Source organism: Pholcus phalangioides, unplaced genomic scaffold, assembly GCF_987345545.1.
Source record: "Pholcus phalangioides strain wild (caught in Gottingen) unplaced genomic scaffold, Ppha-v1.0 ptg000009l_1, whole genome shotgun sequence".
Taxonomy (NCBI): domain Eukaryota; kingdom Metazoa; phylum Arthropoda; class Arachnida; order Araneae; family Pholcidae; genus Pholcus; species Pholcus phalangioides.
Window position 1 is genome coordinate 47,683,017 of NW_028301602.1, and position 21,209 is coordinate 47,704,225.

The window sequence follows — 21,209 nt, forward strand, 5'->3', positions numbered from 1 at the left end:
TATCATGAGGAAACCCTGAACTCAAATTGACAATTGACATGAAATTTTTAATTCCTGACTGAAAGATTGTAACTGTTATATTTACTTCAACCTCCAATTCAATAGGAAAAAGAATTTCTTTCAAATTAGTATAAAATCTTTGACTCAGTTCTGCACTCTGCATGTCTGACTATACCAGGCCTGTCATTTAGGGCAACAGGTTTTAAAAAATACAATAGAAATTAACAAGGTAAAATATACATATACTGAATATATGTTCTTTGAGCCCCCCCCCCCCCGCATGAAAAAGTTGAAATGACGGGTTTGCATGAAGTCAACAAAAATAGGACCTTATATCAACAATATAAGTAAAACATACTTTTCAGGAGAATCTTCTTCTTTACTTTCTTCCAAATTACCTGATTTCACAGGGGATATTTCTTCATTATCACTGGCCACTAGTGTTTAGAAATAATTCAGAACTGAGATTACATGAAAAAAAATCATACCCATCAATACTATTAGGGATGGGAGAAATAGTGATTTGGCAGAAAAGCTGATTATTCGGCTGTTTTTGGCCGAATATCTATTTTCTTAAAATTCATTAAAATTATAAATAAAATTGGTGTTTGTAATTTAAAATTAAATTATTGGTAATTTTAAATATGGAATTTCAATTAGGCAATTTATTATTTAAATAAATATTAAAGCCTGTGGTAATTGAAATATTTTTATTGTCATGATACTGACAATCAAATTTAGTGATAATATGCACAGTCAAACTTGATTAATTCAGTCCAAAGTCACTAGAAAAAAATTTGATTTATCCAAAATTCAAATTATACAATTAATTTATTCTGGACCTGTAAAATGCTACAAATTGTAACACTTAATCATCAACATTTACATGGGGGGGGGGGGGTGAATAATTATCAATTATTAAAATTTTATCAGTTACGAATGTTTCCCAAATTTTAATCATTTATAATTATAATAATTGACCTTAGCTGTTGTTCTGGAATCAACATCACTGCAGAATTTCTTGGCCATTAAAGAATTATTTATGGAAACAATTCATGGTCATCTGTTACAAAACTGTTTTCCAAATTTTGCTTGTCATTAATGTATCATAATTTGTACTTGGACTATAAAAGGATCCGATTTTGAATGATACACCTTGATCCATAGGTTGAACATAATCAATATGAAGTAATATGCATTCTCGATGTACTCCAGCTGATCAATATCAAAATGGGCATTAAATTATCAAAGAAAGAATAAAGGGAAAAAATATTAAAAATTTTTGTTTTGAAAATTTATTGTTTAGCAACTTGGCCAAATAAAACGAAGTTTGTGTGTGACTTCTTTTAGAATTTTTCCAATCTAAATTTGCTGATACAAAAATATTTTTTCCCCTCCAACTTCGAATCATCCACAACATTCGAATTAAACAAGAAATTTTAAAATTAAATTAGACAGAAAACTCACAAGGGGAGTTTGTTGAAATTATACAAAATTCAAATTAATCAAGTTCGAATTAACCAAGTTCTACTGTACTGTATTTTAATATTACTTAAAAATAATAAAATTTTTCAACGCTTGTCACAATTTTACACATAATCAAGAAAATGTCAAACATTATTAACTTTCAATTACTAATGCATCAAATTTATGACTTATTTTTTATTTTTCCTCTTTAAATGTTCTTTGCCCCTTTTATCTCTTTCAGAAGCTTAATATGTTTCTTGTCTAGGTGCATCCTTCATTTAGTGAGCTTGTGTAATTCATGTTCACTTCCACCATATTGCAGTAGGATTCTATTTTCAGTTTTGTTTTCTTTATCTTAGATATTCATCCTGACATAGCCTCTCTTGAAGGGATATAGACCAAACAAAATATAATCAGAAAATTTTTAATTTATGCAAAAAATTCAAATAAATAGTTTTTTTTTAATTTGTTGTGCTTGGATTTACACTGATATTCGGCCGAACACCCAAGCATTATTCGGCCAAACCAAATATTCATCCCATCTCTAAATACTATGCGATTAAATTTAATAAACCAGTTGTTTTTAAACTTGTTCTACTGGTTTTTTCTTTCCTTGGCAATGTGATAAGTCTATTGGTTATACTGATATTCAAAATACTATCAAGGCACAATAAAAAAATTTTTGTAAACAATTGTTTATAAAACTTTTTATTTATCCAAGATCAATTATAATCGAACCTGGATAAATAGAGAAATGAAAAATATATATATTTCTGGTATGTAACCAAAATATGAAATTAACTAAACAAATACATAAATCCCCATGTTTTAAAGCAAATGATTATCCACAGATAATGACAGAGAAAAAAATATATTTTTGAACTGTCAAATTTCCATGCATGTTTACAATTTCTATTTTGTATACCTTTTCATTTTTTTAGTTTTGTTTTTTAAACTTGCATATAATTTTAAACAATTATGAATTGAATTTTTAATGCCAATGGATTGCAAGCTTTATTTTCTACTTTAATTGCAAATGATAGCCTAGTTAATATTCAGGCATGTAGATTCCAAGCTAAGGTCTACTGGAAGGAACCTATTGGGGCCCCAACTGCAAGTGGCAACTTTCTATCAGTGGGGAGATTAAATGTATCTTACACACTAGTGTAATTAATTATTGGCAATGTAACTCTCTCCTCACGTTCTTGGAAGAATTAGAAAATTGCTTAAACTGAAAATAAAGTAGAGGAATGTTACAGAGCATTTCAAATATATAAGATTTATTGTCTTAGACTTGTTTATTCATGAATTATTGGGTTCTTTTAAATAGAATTTTATTGGGTTGATTCTGGCCTGAACCTCCTAGTTCGAGCACCTATGACCGTAACAGAAATGTTTGCTACTTTATATTTAAGGAACTCACAGTTTGCACCTGTTTCAGCATCACTACATTTTTCATCTCCAGAGGCTTGACTCTCAGGCATTTGCTCATTGCCTTCATCATCACTGTGAACATTAGATGTGTGTGCATTGTCTTCTTCACCACTATCACCATTGGATTCATGTTCATCATCTTCTCCACCACTGTCAATATTGAGTCTAGGTTCTTCATTATCTTCTTCACCACTATCGATATTAATTTCAGGGAGAAAGTCACCCTCATCTCTTTGTGGACTAGAATTTTCATTCCCATCTTGTTCGTTTTCTTCATCATCCTGCTCTTTCTCAGACCAATTTTCCTTCCCTTCATCACCAGACACAGAACCTATATCACTCCCCTTTTTATTGATATATTCTTCATTATCTTGTTCATCCTTATCCCTTTCTGAACCAGCATCACTATCCACCTTTTCAGAATCATCATTGTCAATAGCATTATTACTACATTCATCTTTATCAATTTCATCACCAGACACAGGACCTTCATCATTCTTATATTTACCATCTTCTTCATCACCCTTGTCCTCTCCATCAGAAACAGAACCAGCATCACTCTCTTGTTCCTCCTCCATCTCTTTTTGTTCACATTCACTATCACTGCCATTATTAGAAGCTTCGGCTTCACTGATGTGAACTTCGTCGTCGTCATCAGATTGCTCATCACGCCCACTATAAGCTGGTGAAGCTGGCGCTTCACTGCCTGATTCAGATCCTTTTATGGAAGTAGCTGCTTTTTTGCTGCTTCTGGAGCTAACCGATGCCGCATCCTGAAAAACACAGAGAAAGAAAGAATATAATTCTATTTATTAGCGTACTATATATCATGAATATGTGCAACAAAACTACAAATGGAAATAATTGGCTTCAAGATAGGAATAACTACTTTGATCAAGAATACTGATAGTAAATTATGATACTGAACTTGCAATTGTAAACTGAAAAAGCTTTAAGACGAGGAATGCAGTTTTGGCATTCATTCCCCTCCTCATATGGAGAAGTCAGAATGATAAAAGAAGGAAGGAAAAGAACAGTTTTAGTTATCCCTTCACTTTTCATTCTTCCTCTCTTGCATAGACATAGCCCAATTCAGTTTGTTTCTATCAATATGTAATATCTGTTAATTAATGTAAATATTTCTCTGCATTGAATATTATTAATCTTTAATGATTTGTAATAGAATGGGTAAAAAAGAATGAGAAAAATGTTTCAGGGGCACTAAAAAGATTGTTATCACCACTGCCCTGGGACCTAGAGCTTAAAGGGGGACCCTCCTTCAGATAAGCTAATTAAATATTAAAATAATTATATTAATTTTAATAATCAAATGCCTAAGGCTCACGTAGCGATGGTACAATCATTTCCCCATGGCCAGGCAGCAGCAAGTTGGTAATATGTTGACAGTTAACAGAAGAAGCAGTTGAAAAACAATAAAAAGAATTTTATAAGCCCATCATAGTTTTCATGCAAACCTTATGTCAGGGCTGGACAAATAAAATAAATCCGGAGTGGCTAAAAAATTGGCATTGATCAATTAAAATTTCTTTATGCAGTTACTAAATTGCAGACTGAGAACAGCACAAAATATTTGGAATTTATAGCAACACATCTGTCAACATGAAAGAGGGTCACTATGCTCTAACAAAGTCAAAAGAAACATTATTTCGAACCTTTTTGTTCGGGTGAACGGTTTTTGGCACCTAGATTTTTTTGCGATTAGTCCAGTCCTGCCTTATGTTGACCACTGTTTCCTGTAAGCCAGAGCTGGGCAAATCTGAGGCCCCACGTCACCATGGCGACTAAAAAATTGGTATCTGCACCTACAATTTTCTTTGTGTAGTTACTAAATTGAAGGCTGAGAGCAGCACAAAATGTTTTGAATTTAAGCAGCATATCTGCTAACAAGTAAAAATTTTTTTGGTACCTAAGAATTTTTTCTGGCACATAAATATTATTTCAGTTTTCTAAGCTGTTGTAAACTGATCACAAAAAAAAAGGAAGAAAAATTCTCGGCACATGTGAAATTTATCTTTTATGACTCTTTTGGTTGTCATAAAATCGAACTACAAATGAATTTCAGCTCAAACATTATTTCTGAAACTCTGGCTGCAGATTTGTTCTCCTTAAAAGTTTCTATAATACAGTAAAAAACCCTCTTTAGCAGAGACAAAGGCCATAATGAAGAAGGGGCTCCAAAAATGTAAGAAAATTACTGAAAAAAGGGAAATTATGGCAAAATTTATTATTTCATAGCTTTGGTACACCCCCCCCCCCTCCAAACGAAATTTCTGGCTACAGGTCTGGCAGACTGTGGGCGGGGGAATTAGTCCACAAAAAAGAGGATGACTCTGAAAGATGGGGTTCCTACTGAAGATTCAAAAAATAAAACAATTATTTGGCTGTGAAAGAAGAGGGTGATCACACCTGCGGAATAACAGTTTGGAGGACTTTCAATGTAATGGATATTGAAGTCAGAAAAAAAAATTTAAATAGCAATTATTGTAAAATTTATGAAGTATACAACAAATTGTAAAAATACTGAATACTCACGTCATCTTGACAATATCTTTCACCTATTTAAAAAAAATCCACTATCATTCAATATTCAATATTCATATCAATCAATAAAAAATCAATCAATTTTAACATAAAGAGCTAAATATTGACACCAGAATTCCAGCAAATTTTATTTGTAAAACTGATATATATAACCATAAAACAGTTAAATTTATAAAACCATTTTAACAAAATTTGCGTATACAGAAACCTTACCCCATAATATTAAATATAACAAGAAATCTCTCTACTGCAATATTTGTATCAAATCTTGTTTCAATTTGCCTTTACCCCAACAGTGCCCATGTTAAAAATCTGGACTCAAAGAAACAATGTCTAACACCAATACTCATTTTAGTGATAGGCCTGTTATTAAAAAATACAGGGAAATTAATTTTTTCTTTTAATTCAAAAGGCACTTTCTCGTTTTACTCTGCAAACATATATTTCCTTTTTTTTTTCAAATATTCAGAAATTTATGGAATGTGTTGTCATTCTTGCACTGCAGCATACCATTTTCAGCTACGCAATTCTTTCAACTTATCGTGGTATTGAGTCTGATTTTCTATACAAGACTGAGGTGTTAAATTACTAGGAATTAAAAAAAAGAAATTCCTTTTAAGCTATTTAAAAGCCACAATGTGCTTGCAGAGAATTTCAGTCCGTATAAAAAGAATTAGTCTGTATTTATATAGGCTATGTTATTCATTTGTAGGAGGAGAAAATTCCATAAATCTGTGTGTGTTTGAATTTTCCCTTTTTTCTGCTTCTGGATTCTTAACTCCTGGGGAAGGGGGAAACTTAAATTTAGTAGCTTGCGTATTCAATTTTTTTTTCAAATTTCTAGAAATACTTGCAAAATTGTTCCATAATTTCGGGCATGTAAACATAATACTTGAACCCACACTTTTCAATGAAAATTCAGTCATGAATATTTTTAGGGAACAGATAAAAACTAAAAACTAAACAAGAAAAAAAAATTTAACTAACCCTGTATCATGAAAAGCTGCAAAATATTTGTAACTTTCACAAAATATTTTACTTTCCTTGTGCAATATTTGCACGCATTTTTGCGTGAAAATATCATGAATATTCATGAAGATATGTTTGTCTAAAAACTCCAATTTTCTTATGTTTTTTGCTTATAACATGCAGAGTTTTCAACTAAACTTACAAAAATTGACAACTCAGGTGACAGGTTATAGTAGAATTTGAAATTACACAATCAAATATGCCATGAGATGTGAGAGAAAATTAAGAAAATTTTCATATTTTACACATGAGCAGAAAATTTGTTTCATTTTTTTTTATAATTTCATAGCCAAATATAGAGAGCACCTTATATGAAAACTCCAGTTCAATGTTGTGAAAATTCACAAAGATGTGTCTGCATATAACATAGCTGCCAACTTTGGAGAATGAGAATTCAGGAAGTTTTTGCGCAAATCCAAATTCTGTACAAAAATAAATGTACAAGGGTTCTTTTAAAACATTTTAGGGATTTTTCATTAGTAAAAGGAAAATTTTATGGATATTTTCCCATTGCAAAAACCGTGACACCATGCAAGCCATCACCAATCATGGCCAACCAGTAGGTTTAAGTCCTTGAATGAAATTACTTCTCAAAAATCATATCTCGCAAACCAAAAAATCTCAGTAGGGCCCGAGACGGGACACATGTATAAAGCAGAACATGCGATAGTGCCAATTTTGGATTTTTAAAGGCCGAATTGATGCTTGCGGATTGGCTAATTTAGTGTTTTCTCCCCAAAATTTGTTTTTTGTGTGATTTGATAAAATAAAAACACAAGGCTTACAAAGCAGTTTTTTTTAATGGTTTTTTTTTTTTGGTAAATTCTTGGGGAATAATTTATTCTCCCCCCCCCCCCAATGCCCAATGTAGGGATGTTTTACAATCACGGGCGAAATTCGGGAGACATAAGAATTTTTCGGGAGTCTGGGAGATAGAGTAGAAATTTGGGAGCCTCCCAGAAAATCCGGGAGACTTGGCAGCTATGATGAGCTGTAATAATTGATAATTGGCATACACAAAGGGGGTTCCTCACCCCCAAGCTGAGATTATAGTATTATTTTGCAGGAAAAAAATTTAAACCCCCCTTCAGAAAAAAAAATTTATTTTGAAACCCCCAGCAATCGAGGAAATTCTGCATACGCCTATGGCTGTAATTCAAGTTACTATCAGCTGAAAGACATTGTACATGCAGAACAAACTGGCAAACTTGGTTATTTTCTGTCATCTGATTGTTTTGCAAATAAGCAGAAACGTATTTCTAATGTTATATAAGAGAAGCGCTTGAGCATAACACGTGTGCATGATGTCAAAATGAGCAAACTAAGGGAAATAATCAAATGAAAGAAAATAATTAAGTGGCAGAAAATAATGAAAATACCAATTTGAGGAAAATTCCTTATCATACAATTACTTTCAGCAAGTAACTTAAATTACAGTTCACTATATTGCAGACATCTTTTTTGCATTTTCACAACATTCAACTGAAATTTTCATGAGTTGCCCTCTATATTTAACAAAGAAATTATGAAAAAATGAAGCAAATTTTCTGCGCATTACATACATGAAAATTATTTTCTTAAAATAATGAGCTCATTGGATGACCCATTGTTTCATTTCAAACTCCACTATAGTATGTCTCACATATAGTGTAAAACGTTCTGTGCGTTTTGTAAAACTTGGTTGAAAATTCTGCACATTATAAAGCAAAAACATGAGAAAAAAAAATTAGAATTTTAAGAAGATATATTTGTATTTGCGTGACTATCTGTGCTATTTACACGCAAATAAATACTAGTATTGCATGGTGCAAGTAAAATATTTTTTGAAAGTTACAAAAAATTTGCAGCTTTTTATGATAGAGTCGGCCAAAAACTATATTTTATTGTTCAATATTTTGCTGTCTGTCCTCTAAAAACACTAATGACTGAAACGTTCCTGGAAAGTGTGTGTGTGAGTTCAAGCATTATGTTCACATACCCGAAATTACAGAACAATTCATCCAGTATTTTCTAAAAAAAACTAAATGCCAAAGTGAACACTGACTTACAGCTATATAGCAGGATTGGGACAAGCGTCAAAAACCATTTAAACCATAAAAATCTCAAATAAATGCTTTTGGATAATGTTTTGAACAGGCTTGTGTGGTTTTAAACAAGTGTTTTTTTTTTTCAAAAAAATCAAATAAAAGTGGCCTAAATATCATTTTTTTTCCTTGAAAAATATCATATTGGTTCATTATTAGCCAAAATGTTTCATTTTTACCACATTTTATATCCTTGGGGTACATTCTGATGGTATATCTTCAAATGACATAAAATTTTATAAGTGGTTTTTTTCAAAAAGTCTCGTAAAAGTGGCCAGAATATATATATATTTTTCATATGAAGTATCTTAGTTATTTAAAGTTATATACAAAAGCCAAAATTTCTCATTCTTACAACATTTTCTAACCTTTGGCTACATTCTGATGCTCTATCTTTAGTATCTAATGTAGTGGTGTATTATCTCACAGTTTTCTTTTTCCCTTCACAAAGAAACAGCAACAATAGTGACACCATCATGCTAGGGGCACAGGTCCTCCTATAATACAATAAAGACACCAGCTGTCCTTAAAGGACAAAGACTAGTGTACTAGTAGTTGCATTACCTCACATACGTTTTCATTTTCTTTCCTATAAGAAGTAGCACATCTCCTACTGTATATCTCCCAGTCTTAATATTCAATAGTTGTTTTTTTTTATACTTTCACTGTTAAGCCCAGTTAATCAAGGTTCTACTGTATACTAATAACAGATTTATGAAAAATTATCAGCTATATACAGGGTAATTATAATTTAAGTTTTGATTCCAAAACTATACCATAAGTGCTGATCGGAATGACTTGAAAATTTGCATGGATACTCCTGAAGCAATGGAAGTTTCTTTTGCAAAAGGGAAAAAGTGCAAAATGTGCAAGTAGATGATGCTGTACTTGGCAGTATAATCTATTTTGTGCAGCCACATCGTTTCGGCACTTCCACAGCATCAGTGTGTGGATAGAACTTGTATCAAGATGCACATTGCAATACCAGCAAAACAGCTGCTGAAGACCCATTTTGACAGGATGTACATTAATCCTTGCAACTTCTGACTATGGGGGTACCTCAAAATGTTATAAACAGTGGTCAGATTGCAAACTTTGGTGAATTGCAATCTCCAGCACATCCCCAATATGTTAGAAGTTAACGTGGGGGCGCGCGTTTGGTTTAATAAAGCTGAATTACAAGCGCATCCACATCATGACCATGGCATATTCTGATTGTGTTGTTGAACAAGAATTTTTGTGCTTTCAACCTCATAGCCAGAACACATTGGACAACATATTAAACATTTTTTAAGTAAGTTATAATTATTTGTTCAATTACTTCGTTTTTTGTGATGTTTCCATGAATTATGAAATCGTGTAATGCTATAATTAAGTTATCATTTTGCCATGACTACTGTCTATCATTTCCATTCTGCGAGCAAATTTCCCACATGTTGGATGATGTCATAAATTTCATATTTTTAAGTATTTTTTCCCCTTTATCAAATAAAATTGAATTTTTTCAGGAATATTCATGTCAATTTTCAAGTCATTCTGACGATCGTTCCTTTTTTACAGTGTTTTGAAATCAGAACCTTAGTTATAATTACCCTGTATATCACAAATCATTGCTAATTAATCTGCATTATTTATGCTTCATTAAAAACATTATATTCACCTAATTTTTATTACTTTTTGCAAAATAGCTTCCTAATTAAGCATACTGAAAGTAACTGGAGAAAAACCTTTATATATTATATGATTAATAATAACATTAAAAGAATTTTCAAACACACAGTAATCCATTGAGTTAACCAAAATATAATTAAATTGCAAAAGTTGGTTTTTGTTAAAATGTAAGATATATTTATTAATTAATTTGTATGGGAATAGTGTTAATTACATTAATAAACATTTTATTTTAGTTAATTATTAGAAGTTTGAATGATTTTTCAGAAATTTCATTGTTTTTAATGTTATATATAAAACACAAAAACCAGTTTAAACCAAAAAAAAAACCCGGTTTTTTGGTTTTTTTACCAACCCTGGTTTTGAACACATTAGGTACATAACATGATAAGCCTAAGCAACTTACTTTTTCTCATATTACAATGTTTTATTTTTAAATACTGATTTACTACAGTAATTAAAACAAAATTTGTAATTCCCAATTTTGAATTTTTCGACATATAAAAAGAGCACATAACGCATAATGTTACGGCTCATTTTATCTAAACTACTGATTCAATATGTTAAATGTACTAAGCGAAATACAGCTGTTTATTCAAAATATGTGTGATATGATCAAGGTTAGGTTTTTGACCTCAGAAGCTCAGTATTAAATTAAAGCAGTCGGAAACTTACTGTCAATGTTGGCACATTATTTTTTTAACCTGATGTTAAAGGGCAATTCCACAGAAACAGAAAATCTGAAGTGAAATTTTTTTTAAAAATTCCAGTAAGGCCTCGATATAATTATTTTCTACATATTTCAAAGTCTCTGCATTTGAATTTGGCGAGATCTATATGCATTTATTTTATTTTTTAAGGTCATTTCTTTTGAGAGCTTATGAAATAAGATTTTTGGCCGAAAAGTTCTATTTAAATATAAGTTCTTACTTATAACAATATTTTGTTTTCAAAAATAAATAAGGAAACATATCTGTAATGTTTATAGAACAAATAAAAATATTCAGTTCACAACTCGACTGTAATTATGTTGTAGGAGAAGTTTAAATATCACTTAAGAATTTTGTAACGCGAGTCACGTTTTGCGACTCACAATGTATGGTATCATTCTGAGTACATTTGTAAATCCTTATAATTTCAATCATGTTTGTAAGATACTCAAGTTGGTTTATTTTTTATAATTCCAGCCCATTTAGTTTTCAAATTGAGCCTCTTTCTTTTTTTTTGCATCAATAAACTAAAAATGCAAGTGGAAAGCTGTCATTGAGGGGAGAGAAAATTACGCAATATATGTACGTACAACCAGCGATTGCTATGAATTTCCGATTAGTTGATTTACCTGCGTCGTCGCCGACATCCATTTCGCACGGCTCCAAATTGAATATTCGAAGAGGGAAGAGATTACTGCTCTATTTCTTCTCTTCTCAAGAGATTCCTCAATATAACAGTCACACTACAATTTTCACCACGGCAGCAGCACAACACGCTCGTCTGGTGTTTACCTGCTAACTGGGTTGCCAGATGATCAGTTCTCAATACTGCCGACCAAGGAATGGCTAATTTCGGAAACAAAATATATAAAACCATCATAAATGTGGAAGTATTTGAGTGTCAAAGTTTTTTTCCGTTTAACATCAGTATACTTTCGCCCAATATTCTGCGTATCACTATTTTTTTTTTCTATCGGATTTTTCTTCTTTTTTTTTAGTTTAGCACAAAGCTGTATTGAAGATAATCTTGAGCCGCTTTGGTTTAGCAACACTGCTGACCCCCTCATCTCGCTAACTAGAACTGAAGGGATGTTTAGCTATTAAAATGATGTAGGACCTATTTATTGCATTGCATTTCCTACTTAAAAGCTTTTTAATTTGGCATCGATGCAATCGGCGTAGAAATTTCCAGACGGAAGCAGATTTTTGAAAAATTGACTGGACCGCAAACAGTGAGCGAAGAAAAGAAATCATGCGATTGCGTCGGACCCCGTTTTCGTCCTTTTAACAATCGTGGTCAACATTTAAAAATTAGGGCGAAGGAATCTTCTAGAGACGAAAATGCATTTTTCTATTCCAGACACTCAGGATGTCAAAGACGGACATGGACCTTATGTCGTAGGTGTTTGGCTGTTTTCATCACTTATTCAAATACTGCCGAAAAAATGTATTAAAGGAGTTCTTTGCGAATCATTTAAAACATCGAAATTGTAATAATTGTTCGCGTTAGCCTAAACATTGTTATAACGCGATCTTCTTTTGAATTGCACTTTTAAACTGAAGATTCCTTTATAGATTACGGGTTGATTAATAGCCGAAGGTGTAAAGTTGGTATGAAATATTATACAAAATGAGTCTTTGTTCTGAATCTTATGTGCAGTCATTCTTTTACTGTTTCAATTATAACAATAAGTTTACTACATCAAAATGTACAGTACATGTTGCACACAGGAAGACATGCATTGCACGCTTTCTAGAGGCGGCTATTGGGTCTCACCATTTGGATTGGCCTTATAACAATATTTCATTGCCAGTTTTTTGCTTCCAATCTGAATGGTACATAATATACTTGATACCAGAGCTGAAACTACACACTTTGTTAGGCAGGGCAAGCACGCAGTTTGGTGCCGTTCCCCCCCCCCCCAGTAGAAAGAGCAGTCACAAAAACCATGTGTACGCCACATAACTGAATTTCACTTTGGCAGAAACATGTAATTTTATCACACTAAGTCTGCACATTAAGTCTTCTGTTGTCTGCATATCCACATATGTGAGTCATTTTTCACAATAAAAGAGGGGGACAAAAAGGAAGGGAAAGAAAACAAAATTATGAAGAGAAGAGCAGTAAAAAAAACACGATACAACTAACTTCTCCAGAAGCAGTCTACAAATCATGCATAATGTAAAGCACTGGAATGAGGCGTGTTTTGCTCTGTAAGCAAAACAGTCGTATAACTTTGTCTATTGGCATGACATGCTGCAGAAAACCTACCCCCCAAGAAAACCAACTATGTAATGATTGAATTTGTCCTTCTCTCCCCCCTCCCCTAAGTTCAGCTCCTGAAGCACCACACCCACCTGCTTCTTTCTAGTTGCAACCTGCCTGACACCTACGTACGTTTTTGAATGATATCAAGGAGCAAGGCCTATAACCTCAAAATTAACTCGCAACAAGAAAGTGAAACAGTCATGGGTTTTTGATATGGTGTTGTACATGTCACTTCCAAAACAATAATAGATGGGTCGATGTACTATTAACAGTTTTGTTGAGTTTCCAGTTGACTGTTCGACAAGACCTCAGTGCAATGTGCATGTAATCTATCTATGGTACAACTTTGCAATTTCCTGGTCAGTTTCTTGCGCCACAGAAAACTGAAGCATCTCAGCCATCAACATTGGTCACAAAACTATGCGATGATATGTTACGGTTGACTCCGGAACCAGCATGTTCCCACTGGGTTAAAAAAAAGTTTCTATTCATCCCAAACTTTCACGCTGTGCACACGTCTTTGTACTTCATGATGCTGTACACAAATTTTTGCAAGCAACATATGATGGCCCTTTTGAGATCCTGAAACTAAATGTAAAATTAACGGCAAAGAAGAATCTGTATTGCTAGATCACATTAATCCTGCTTTTTTAGTTGCCGAAGAAGACAGTCAACACAATGTTGAAGCCCCTGAGTCACCTGTGACCACAACAGTTCACTCTAGGAGATGCATTTGCTTCCCGAATCATCTCGTGTCCTACAGTACTGAAGTGACTCAATAGTACATGGATCTAGTGATAGTGATGTACGAGTGACAAACTCTTGCACCTGCTTCTCCAGCACTTGGCTAGTCCAGCAAATGACAAAGGACAAGAAAAGATGGCACATACTTTCTTAACTGTCTTGAGACCAGACAGTTGCATGAACCAAACAGTTGCATGAATGTTAAACATTCATGCAAAAAATAAATAAATTGTGTTAAAATTTAACTTTAAAAGTGTGCTACCAGTGCCCAAATTTCAAGAATTTTTTTTTTCGTCCATTGCTAATCACAATCATTTTGTTGGTATTGTGAAGAGAAAAGTAACAGTTGGCTGAAATAGAGTTTGATTGACTGTCGACTTAGAAATGGCCTATTAATAGCCTAGTGTATCGTACCATTTCTGAAACCACCAGTTTTTCCAAGCATTGTGCACAGTGCCGTAACTAGCCATTCCTTTGCCCTGTGCTGGAATTTGCATTTAGTCCCCTTCTTTCTTATTTTTGGGCCCAGAATGACCCATTTAGGCTCATTCTGGGCCCCCCACCTCTTCCAAGTTGGCCCTGTGCGAATGCACCTGCCTAGACACTGATTATGCACAAAGATTGTATAACATTGTCAAAACATCTTCAATTCATGGTCACCTCCACCAACAATCAAACCCTTCTTCCTAGCGCGTGTTCGCAATACACCTCTATGTTGGTGATTGATTCTTAAGTCATGTAGAACATCCAAATTAAAGTTTACTTCGATTACAATGAACTCGGAGGCGGCTGGAAGAATAATATAACTGGGTAAATAATAGCAGAAGACAAAAACAGAGTTCGTAAAATAGATTTGATAGAATTGAGAGTTTGTAAAATAGAGCAGATTTTAATATAGCTTTATGGCGTGCTCTTCGGGGCAGAGGACCAGTTCATATAAGAAAGAGCTTGTTTGTAAATTGGAGGTTCATAAAATTGATCATTGATTATCAAATTGAAATAACAGTTTTTTTACTTTCTGACCATTCTGTTAAGAAGAACTTCTGATGCCAAGTTTTATTTGATAATTACAGGCATATAATGTTCATATCAATGGCGCCTTTCATTGTACACTTCGTTATAGGCAGCTTCATAATCTTCATGATCAGGTATGAGGTATTCTTATGCAAATATAAGTATAATATTTTAAGCTGAAATTTTTTTAACTGATTTGTGATTAGGCGTATTTGATATTATTGATTTCTTACTAACATTGAGATGCAACAAATGCAAACTTAACAAACCAAAATTTTGAAAAACAAAGTTAATGAGGGGAAGAGAAACCTGTCCATTGGAAAATTGAACATTGGGAGTTGTATAGAACAGGTCCCAGGTGCCTAGTCACTAAAAAATTGGAATTGACAGCTAAATATTTTTTATGTGTGATAACTTAATTGAAGTTGAAGGACAGCATAAAATTATCTGAAATTATGCCAGTGTGTCTGCTAGGAACTAAAGGGGTCCCTAACTCCAGACAAGTAAAAAAATATACTAATTTGGACCGATTTTGTTGGGAAAAAATAATTGCTTGGCACCTACGAAATTTTGCTGGTGCCTAAATTTTCTTTTGATTTGCCCAGGCTCAGTATAGAAGACAACTATGTTGGATAATGCTTTCAATTCGATTATCTGATTTTGAAAAATAGGCCTATTTCATTTCAACACTTTAACATGTGACAGTTTCTTTAATGACCAACACCCGATTGTTTCTCTCATATTTTTGTTTAATGCACAATTTTATGCTATTTTCTATGGAAATTGCTAATGCTGTGTTTTGCTTAATAGCTGAGCTTCTGCAATCTAGTTTTAACATTTCTTGTGTAAGTTATAGTTTAATAACTTTATTTTTGTGATGTTTCCATAAATTATGAAATTGTGTGATGCTGAGTTATCATTTTGCCTTGACCGGCTATCATTTCCATTTCTACTGGTAGGCGTAAGTTTACCATGAGTACAGCTTCGTCTATTTTAGAGATGTAAAATTCTCGATAATAATCTTTCAGAGAATATTCTCTGCTAGGACTACTGTTATAAATAACTTCAGAATATTATAAGTTTTTTATGAGAATATTCTCCTCTTATTTATAATATAGTTACATATAATATCCTTGAGAATATTCTCTGGAAGGATTACTTTCATAAATTGCTGGGAATATTCTTATAAAAAATAAGAATTATTCAGAAGTTATTAATAAAATAATCCTTCCAGAGAATATTCTCCTCGATGAGAATATTCTTCAGTTACCGCGAAATCTTTCCAGAGAGTATTATCGAGAATATATGTAATAACATGTATTATAATAAATAATCTCGATAAATAACTTGAGAATAATTTAATAATATAATATAATATAATTATATATAATATAATTATTTTTGATAAGAATATTCTCTAGTAATTTATAATAGTAGTCCTTTGAGAGAAAATATTCTCAAGAATATTCTGTCCCTCCGTCTCTCTTCCCGTCAGGGATGGGTATATTAAAGTTTGTAGACCACAATATTAAAGTTTGAAAGCAAGAAAATTAAACCAAAAGGGCTGAATTGCACAACTTTTAAAGAAATGTGAGTGATACAGAATTTAAGTGTATGTACATTGAAAAAACAACAGTTCTGTATCTTCTTAGAATGAAGGTACAGAATGAATGAAGGTACAATGAATGTGTATAATAATTGCTTCCTTTATCAATCAACTTTGATTTAATATCTTTTGTTGTGAACTTATTTCTAAAAAAGGAATCTAATTTTAAAATAATTTTTTAATGTTTTAATTTAATGGTTTCTAAAATCTTTTATAACCAAACTTTTAAAACCTCTCATCATGACCTGGAGAATATTCTCGAACTAAAGTTGTCATTGGGGAGTGATTATACCAAAAATTGTTTTGTTGTAAATGTTTCAGGCAATGAAAACTGATTTATATTTCACAATATAAACAAAATTAGTAAAAAAATTAAAATTATTTAAAAGAAAAATGAACATTCTCGATTATTCTCTAATTTTTACATCCAGGAGAATATTCTCACCTCACATCTCTAGTCTATTTTACGTTTTTTATTTTTTAGTATTTTTCCCCCTTTGTCAAAGAAAATTCCATTGCTTCAGAAATATCCATGCAAATTTTCAAGTCATTTTGACAAGTTATTCTTATTTGTACAATGTTTTGAAATCAGGATTTTAGTTATAATCACCCTGTATATTGTAAATTATTGCTAATTAATTTGCATCAATTATGCTTCATTAATCACATTGTACTTACCTAGTTTTTATCACATGTTTTACAAAACAGCTTCCTAATTAAGCATTGAAAGTTATCGGAAAAAACATATCTAACTTATTATATGGTTAATAATAACGTACAGTTGACTCTCTATATAACAACCCCTTTTATCCCATCGAAAACAGACATTATATTGGAAGGGTCATTGCATCAAAAGGAAAATGTATATGATAGTCGTTCTATGAAAACATTTGGGAGTTATCATACTGGTCATTGTAATGTAATGGTTGCTATAACGTGGGGTCGTTATACAAGCATTGACTGTATTCAGAATTTTCAAACAAAATAATTCCCCAAATTAAGCTTTAAAATAATTAAATTGCAAAAGTCAGTTTCTGTTAAAATGTAAAGGATATTTATAGGTTAATTAATATGAAATAGTGTCAATTACATTAATTATTAGAAGTTTTAAAAAAAAGTTTTTTTACCAACCCTGGTTCAATGTATGTGTTCAACCATTCAAGATTTCTGTGTGCATAAACTATAAATATACTTAGAGATTTAATTTTCCAAATGTTATGCCGAAACGAATATTTAGAAAGAAAAGTGAGATTTTTCTTTTTCTTTCCAAATATTTATTCAACATCCAGAAAATTCAAATTCTCAGTATATTCCGGACCGAAAAAACATCATCTCTTAATACATATATTCTTATTTTCTAAGGTTATTGCAGTTTTAATACAATGCAGAGGTAGACTCTCACGCCTCAAATTTCTTTCGTTTCCATTACTTTTTTAGATCTTTTTAGTTATGGTTGAATCTTATTTTCTCTGTTGCTGCTTTTGTTTTTTGATATTGTTGCTTTTTGTCATGAAACAGATTTAATTGTTTTCAATTTTTTGTCGTATTTGTGTAAATTTTCGGTTTTTCCAGAAGTCTTTTCTCGCATCTTGAAGAGCTTTTTCAGTGCTAAAATTTAAACACTCATTCATTTTTCTATCTTAATACCTTTTATAGATTATAAAGTTTCAAAATTTTACGCCTGTCTTTTAAATGTTGCCATAAAAAGAAGCCCGAAAGCAGAATGTTTTGCGATGTTCTGCAACAAGCCCTCAGCCCAAGACTGAAAATGTTCTGCGGTAAAAATTCGCATATACATAATAGCGTTTTTCTACACTATTCTTAAAATTCTTCCAGATTGTTCTGCGACGTACGTCGCACATTTTGGTACATTCTGCTTTGGGGAAAAGAAGGTTCGAAATGCCCTTTGTGTGTTTTTTGAAAATGTCACACTTATGACACAACTATCATCAGACTTGAATGTGTTATTAGTTGTCAGTTCTATGTTGTATTTTGTAGTTTTCTAGTTTTTGCACATCTGTATTTTCTGCTATATCTCTCTCTGTATGCGTGTATATGTTACTTTCAGCTAAGAAAAGAATTTGGGCCAAGTCTTCTTCCAACATTTCCTCCCAAAAAATTTCTGCCCTTAACTCCAACACAGATTGAAGAAAGAAGAATTCACCTGGAAAAATATGTGCAGCAGAGTGAGTTGATGGATTTCCACCCTACTTTATAGTTGTGAGAAGATATAGGCTATCTGATGGCTTCTTTTTTTATTTATTTATTTTATTTTTTTACTTTATTCTTCTAGTTATTCAAGATCCTAAAATAGCAGAGAGTGAAATGTTCTTGGGATTTCTTTTGAATGCACAGCAAGAAACACAAAACGCTAAGGATGAAGATGTCGAATTGGACATTTATTTGATGAACTGGCAGAAGATAAACATTCGGGTGTCCTCTTTAGATAAAACTTCAACTGTCATGAAGGTGATGAGCTTTTGATAAACACATCAATTTAAAGTTTGAAATTCAAATCAAATGCATATAAACAATTTATTTCATGAAACAAAAAAAGCTTTCGTGGCCATCGTGTAAATTAGAATTAAGCTTAAAAAAGTTTTCGAGTTTTTTTGGCCGATGTGAAGTACAGTTTTCGTCTTTTACATTTTGTTTGCCACTCGAGCAAACGAAACATCGAAAGATGAAAATTGTACTTCACATCGGCCAAAAAACCTGAAAACTTTTACGCTTAATTCTAATTTATTTCATCTTCATTTTGATGTGTTTTTGAGTCTTTGCCTGTTGCCCCATTTTAGTATAATTTATACAAATCATGTTTCGTCAGTTTCAGGCATTTTTTTCATAGACCAATCTTCATTTCTTCTCTTTTATTGTCACCAAAATTTCTATTCCCAATATTAGCATGCTTTATTTTTGTAGCATGTAATACCTGTATAGTCATAAAAATCTTCTTCTTTTTTGCAGAAATAGAGGTTTTACTATTTTTCAAATTAATATATTGCATTTTTCAAATTAATACATTGCAGGTTTTTGCTGTTTTGAAAAGCAATTTATTTACACACACCGTGAATTGCAATATGGAAGAAACAGCGCCTACAACACAACAACATGGCCTGGGTCCCATGATCGCTTCTTCTTTCCTTGATACACTCTCAAACTCACTTTTTTTAGAGCTGATCTCAGGCACCACCTACATTCACGGAGGCAGTTCGTCTGGTTTCATGATACCATCTCAGTATGAAACCAGGAACAAATCAGTGCATAAACAATAATCGAATATCTGACGAACACATTTCAATAGTAGAAGGGAATAAAATGAAAGAAAAATTCACAAAATATGAACAAAAAAAATTTTCATTCTTCACAAAAACGATGACTTGTGGGTACATCAATCTGTGACTTTTTCGGAGGAGGGCCTCTCCGACGCATAGGCATCACTTGTGTCTCTGCAATGTTGTTGCAAGATCAGAATGCTAATGTATGATAAACTCCAAGCTGTACTTTAGGTTAGGATGGCTTGGTCACCTCGTATGTACATGGGGATCACTGGGACATCTCAGACTTTTGGAGCCTTGGCAATGAGCATCTACAGTTTTCATCTTTTTGTTTCATCTTGTGGAAATCTACATGCTTCTAGAAGATGGATTTGTCCTCGAAGGTCATCTCACAGCACTGATAGATGACCTCCTGGACACGTAACAGCTGTCGCGACTCTGGCAATAACATTGCCATTTCCTCATTATATGCCTCGTTGATGTGCTTTATCATCTGCAATTTCCGACCGAATGTAGACTGGCAGATTCTGCAAGTGTAGGTAGCCTACGAGTGACTGACGGACATGACCTTGCTGCTGCTTGAAGCTGGTGACTTTGTTTATATGGAATGACTCCTCGAGTATTACTCATCAACGTGCCTCTGAAACTGACTCTTTTCTGCAAAAACGTCCTGGCAGACGTGACATCTGAATGAGTTTCTGGTGCCAAGCAGAGGATTTGCTTCTATTCTTGTGTTTTAGCCCACTGACCAGTGTCGACTGTTTAAGCATGTGGCTCACCAGATGCTGCTTATCTGGAACTGACCATCTTGTTGCAGACGTTGCATTCGAAGAACACTGTCTCATCCTCATTCCACTCAAAGAACTCCTAGTCTTCTTGGCGAAGTACCTCGTCAGAGTTTCCAAGGCCTCCTTCAATCTGTGCGGCTTCATGTAGTCAACAAAGGTGACCATCATTGGCAAGAGGGCATGACATTCAAAGTTCTGGATGAATTCTTTTGATAACTGCTTGCCACTTTTTATCCTTGCAGCATCGGTACGTCTCTCTCTCACCATCATTGCTCTGGTTGAAGACTTTCATCAGTGAGCTGCACACGACCCCTTCAGATTTCCTGTCCTTTGCGAGATTCAATGCAAATGTGTTCTGGAGTAAGTCCACATCAGTTGAGGTTTAGAGTTGTTTTATGCTTGTTTCTTTGCATCATCTTTTCCAGGCATAGCTGTCTTTTCCATCATCACCTTGGCCTCTTTGTGTCCCCTTGCTCTCTGGTTTCGGATGTCCACGAGTCCTGCCAGGACAGACTTGAGAACCTTCTGGGTTTTTGCTGAAGACATTCGGTAC

At 33.1% G+C, this 21,209-nt stretch overlaps 2 protein-coding genes across 3 annotated transcripts in view; one reads left to right on the top strand and one right to left on the bottom strand.

The window, feature by feature from the left end:
* Positions 1–11,901, bottom strand: part of LOC149083223 (uncharacterized) — a 59,441-nt gene extending 47,540 nt beyond the window's left edge. Inside the window, exons 1-4 of the mRNA XM_089236420.1 lie at positions 11,587–11,901; positions 5,455–5,477; positions 2,891–3,674; positions 359–437 (exon numbers count right to left, since the gene is read on the bottom strand). Coding sequence (XP_089092546.1) covers positions 359–437; positions 2,891–3,674; positions 5,455–5,477; positions 11,587–11,608 — 908 coding nt within the window. The 5' untranslated portion in view covers positions 11,609–11,901. The remainder of the gene's footprint in view (positions 1–358; positions 438–2,890; positions 3,675–5,454; positions 5,478–11,586) is intronic.
* Positions 11,902–12,022: 121 nt separating this feature from the next.
* The window catches only part of LOC149083224 (sorting nexin-17-like), a 29,789-nt gene continuing 20,602 nt past the window's right edge, over positions 12,023–21,209 (top strand). Inside the window, exons 1-4 of one of the 2 annotated variants that reach the window (XM_089236421.1) lie at positions 12,023–12,355; positions 15,044–15,118; positions 18,659–18,776; positions 18,884–19,059. In XM_089236421.1, coding sequence (XP_089092547.1) covers positions 12,299–12,355; positions 15,044–15,118; positions 18,659–18,776; positions 18,884–19,059 — 426 coding nt within the window. In that variant the 5' untranslated portion in view covers positions 12,023–12,298. The remainder of the gene's footprint in view (positions 12,356–15,043; positions 15,119–18,658; positions 18,777–18,883; positions 19,060–21,209) is intronic. The other variant, XM_089236422.1, reaches the window with a different exon arrangement.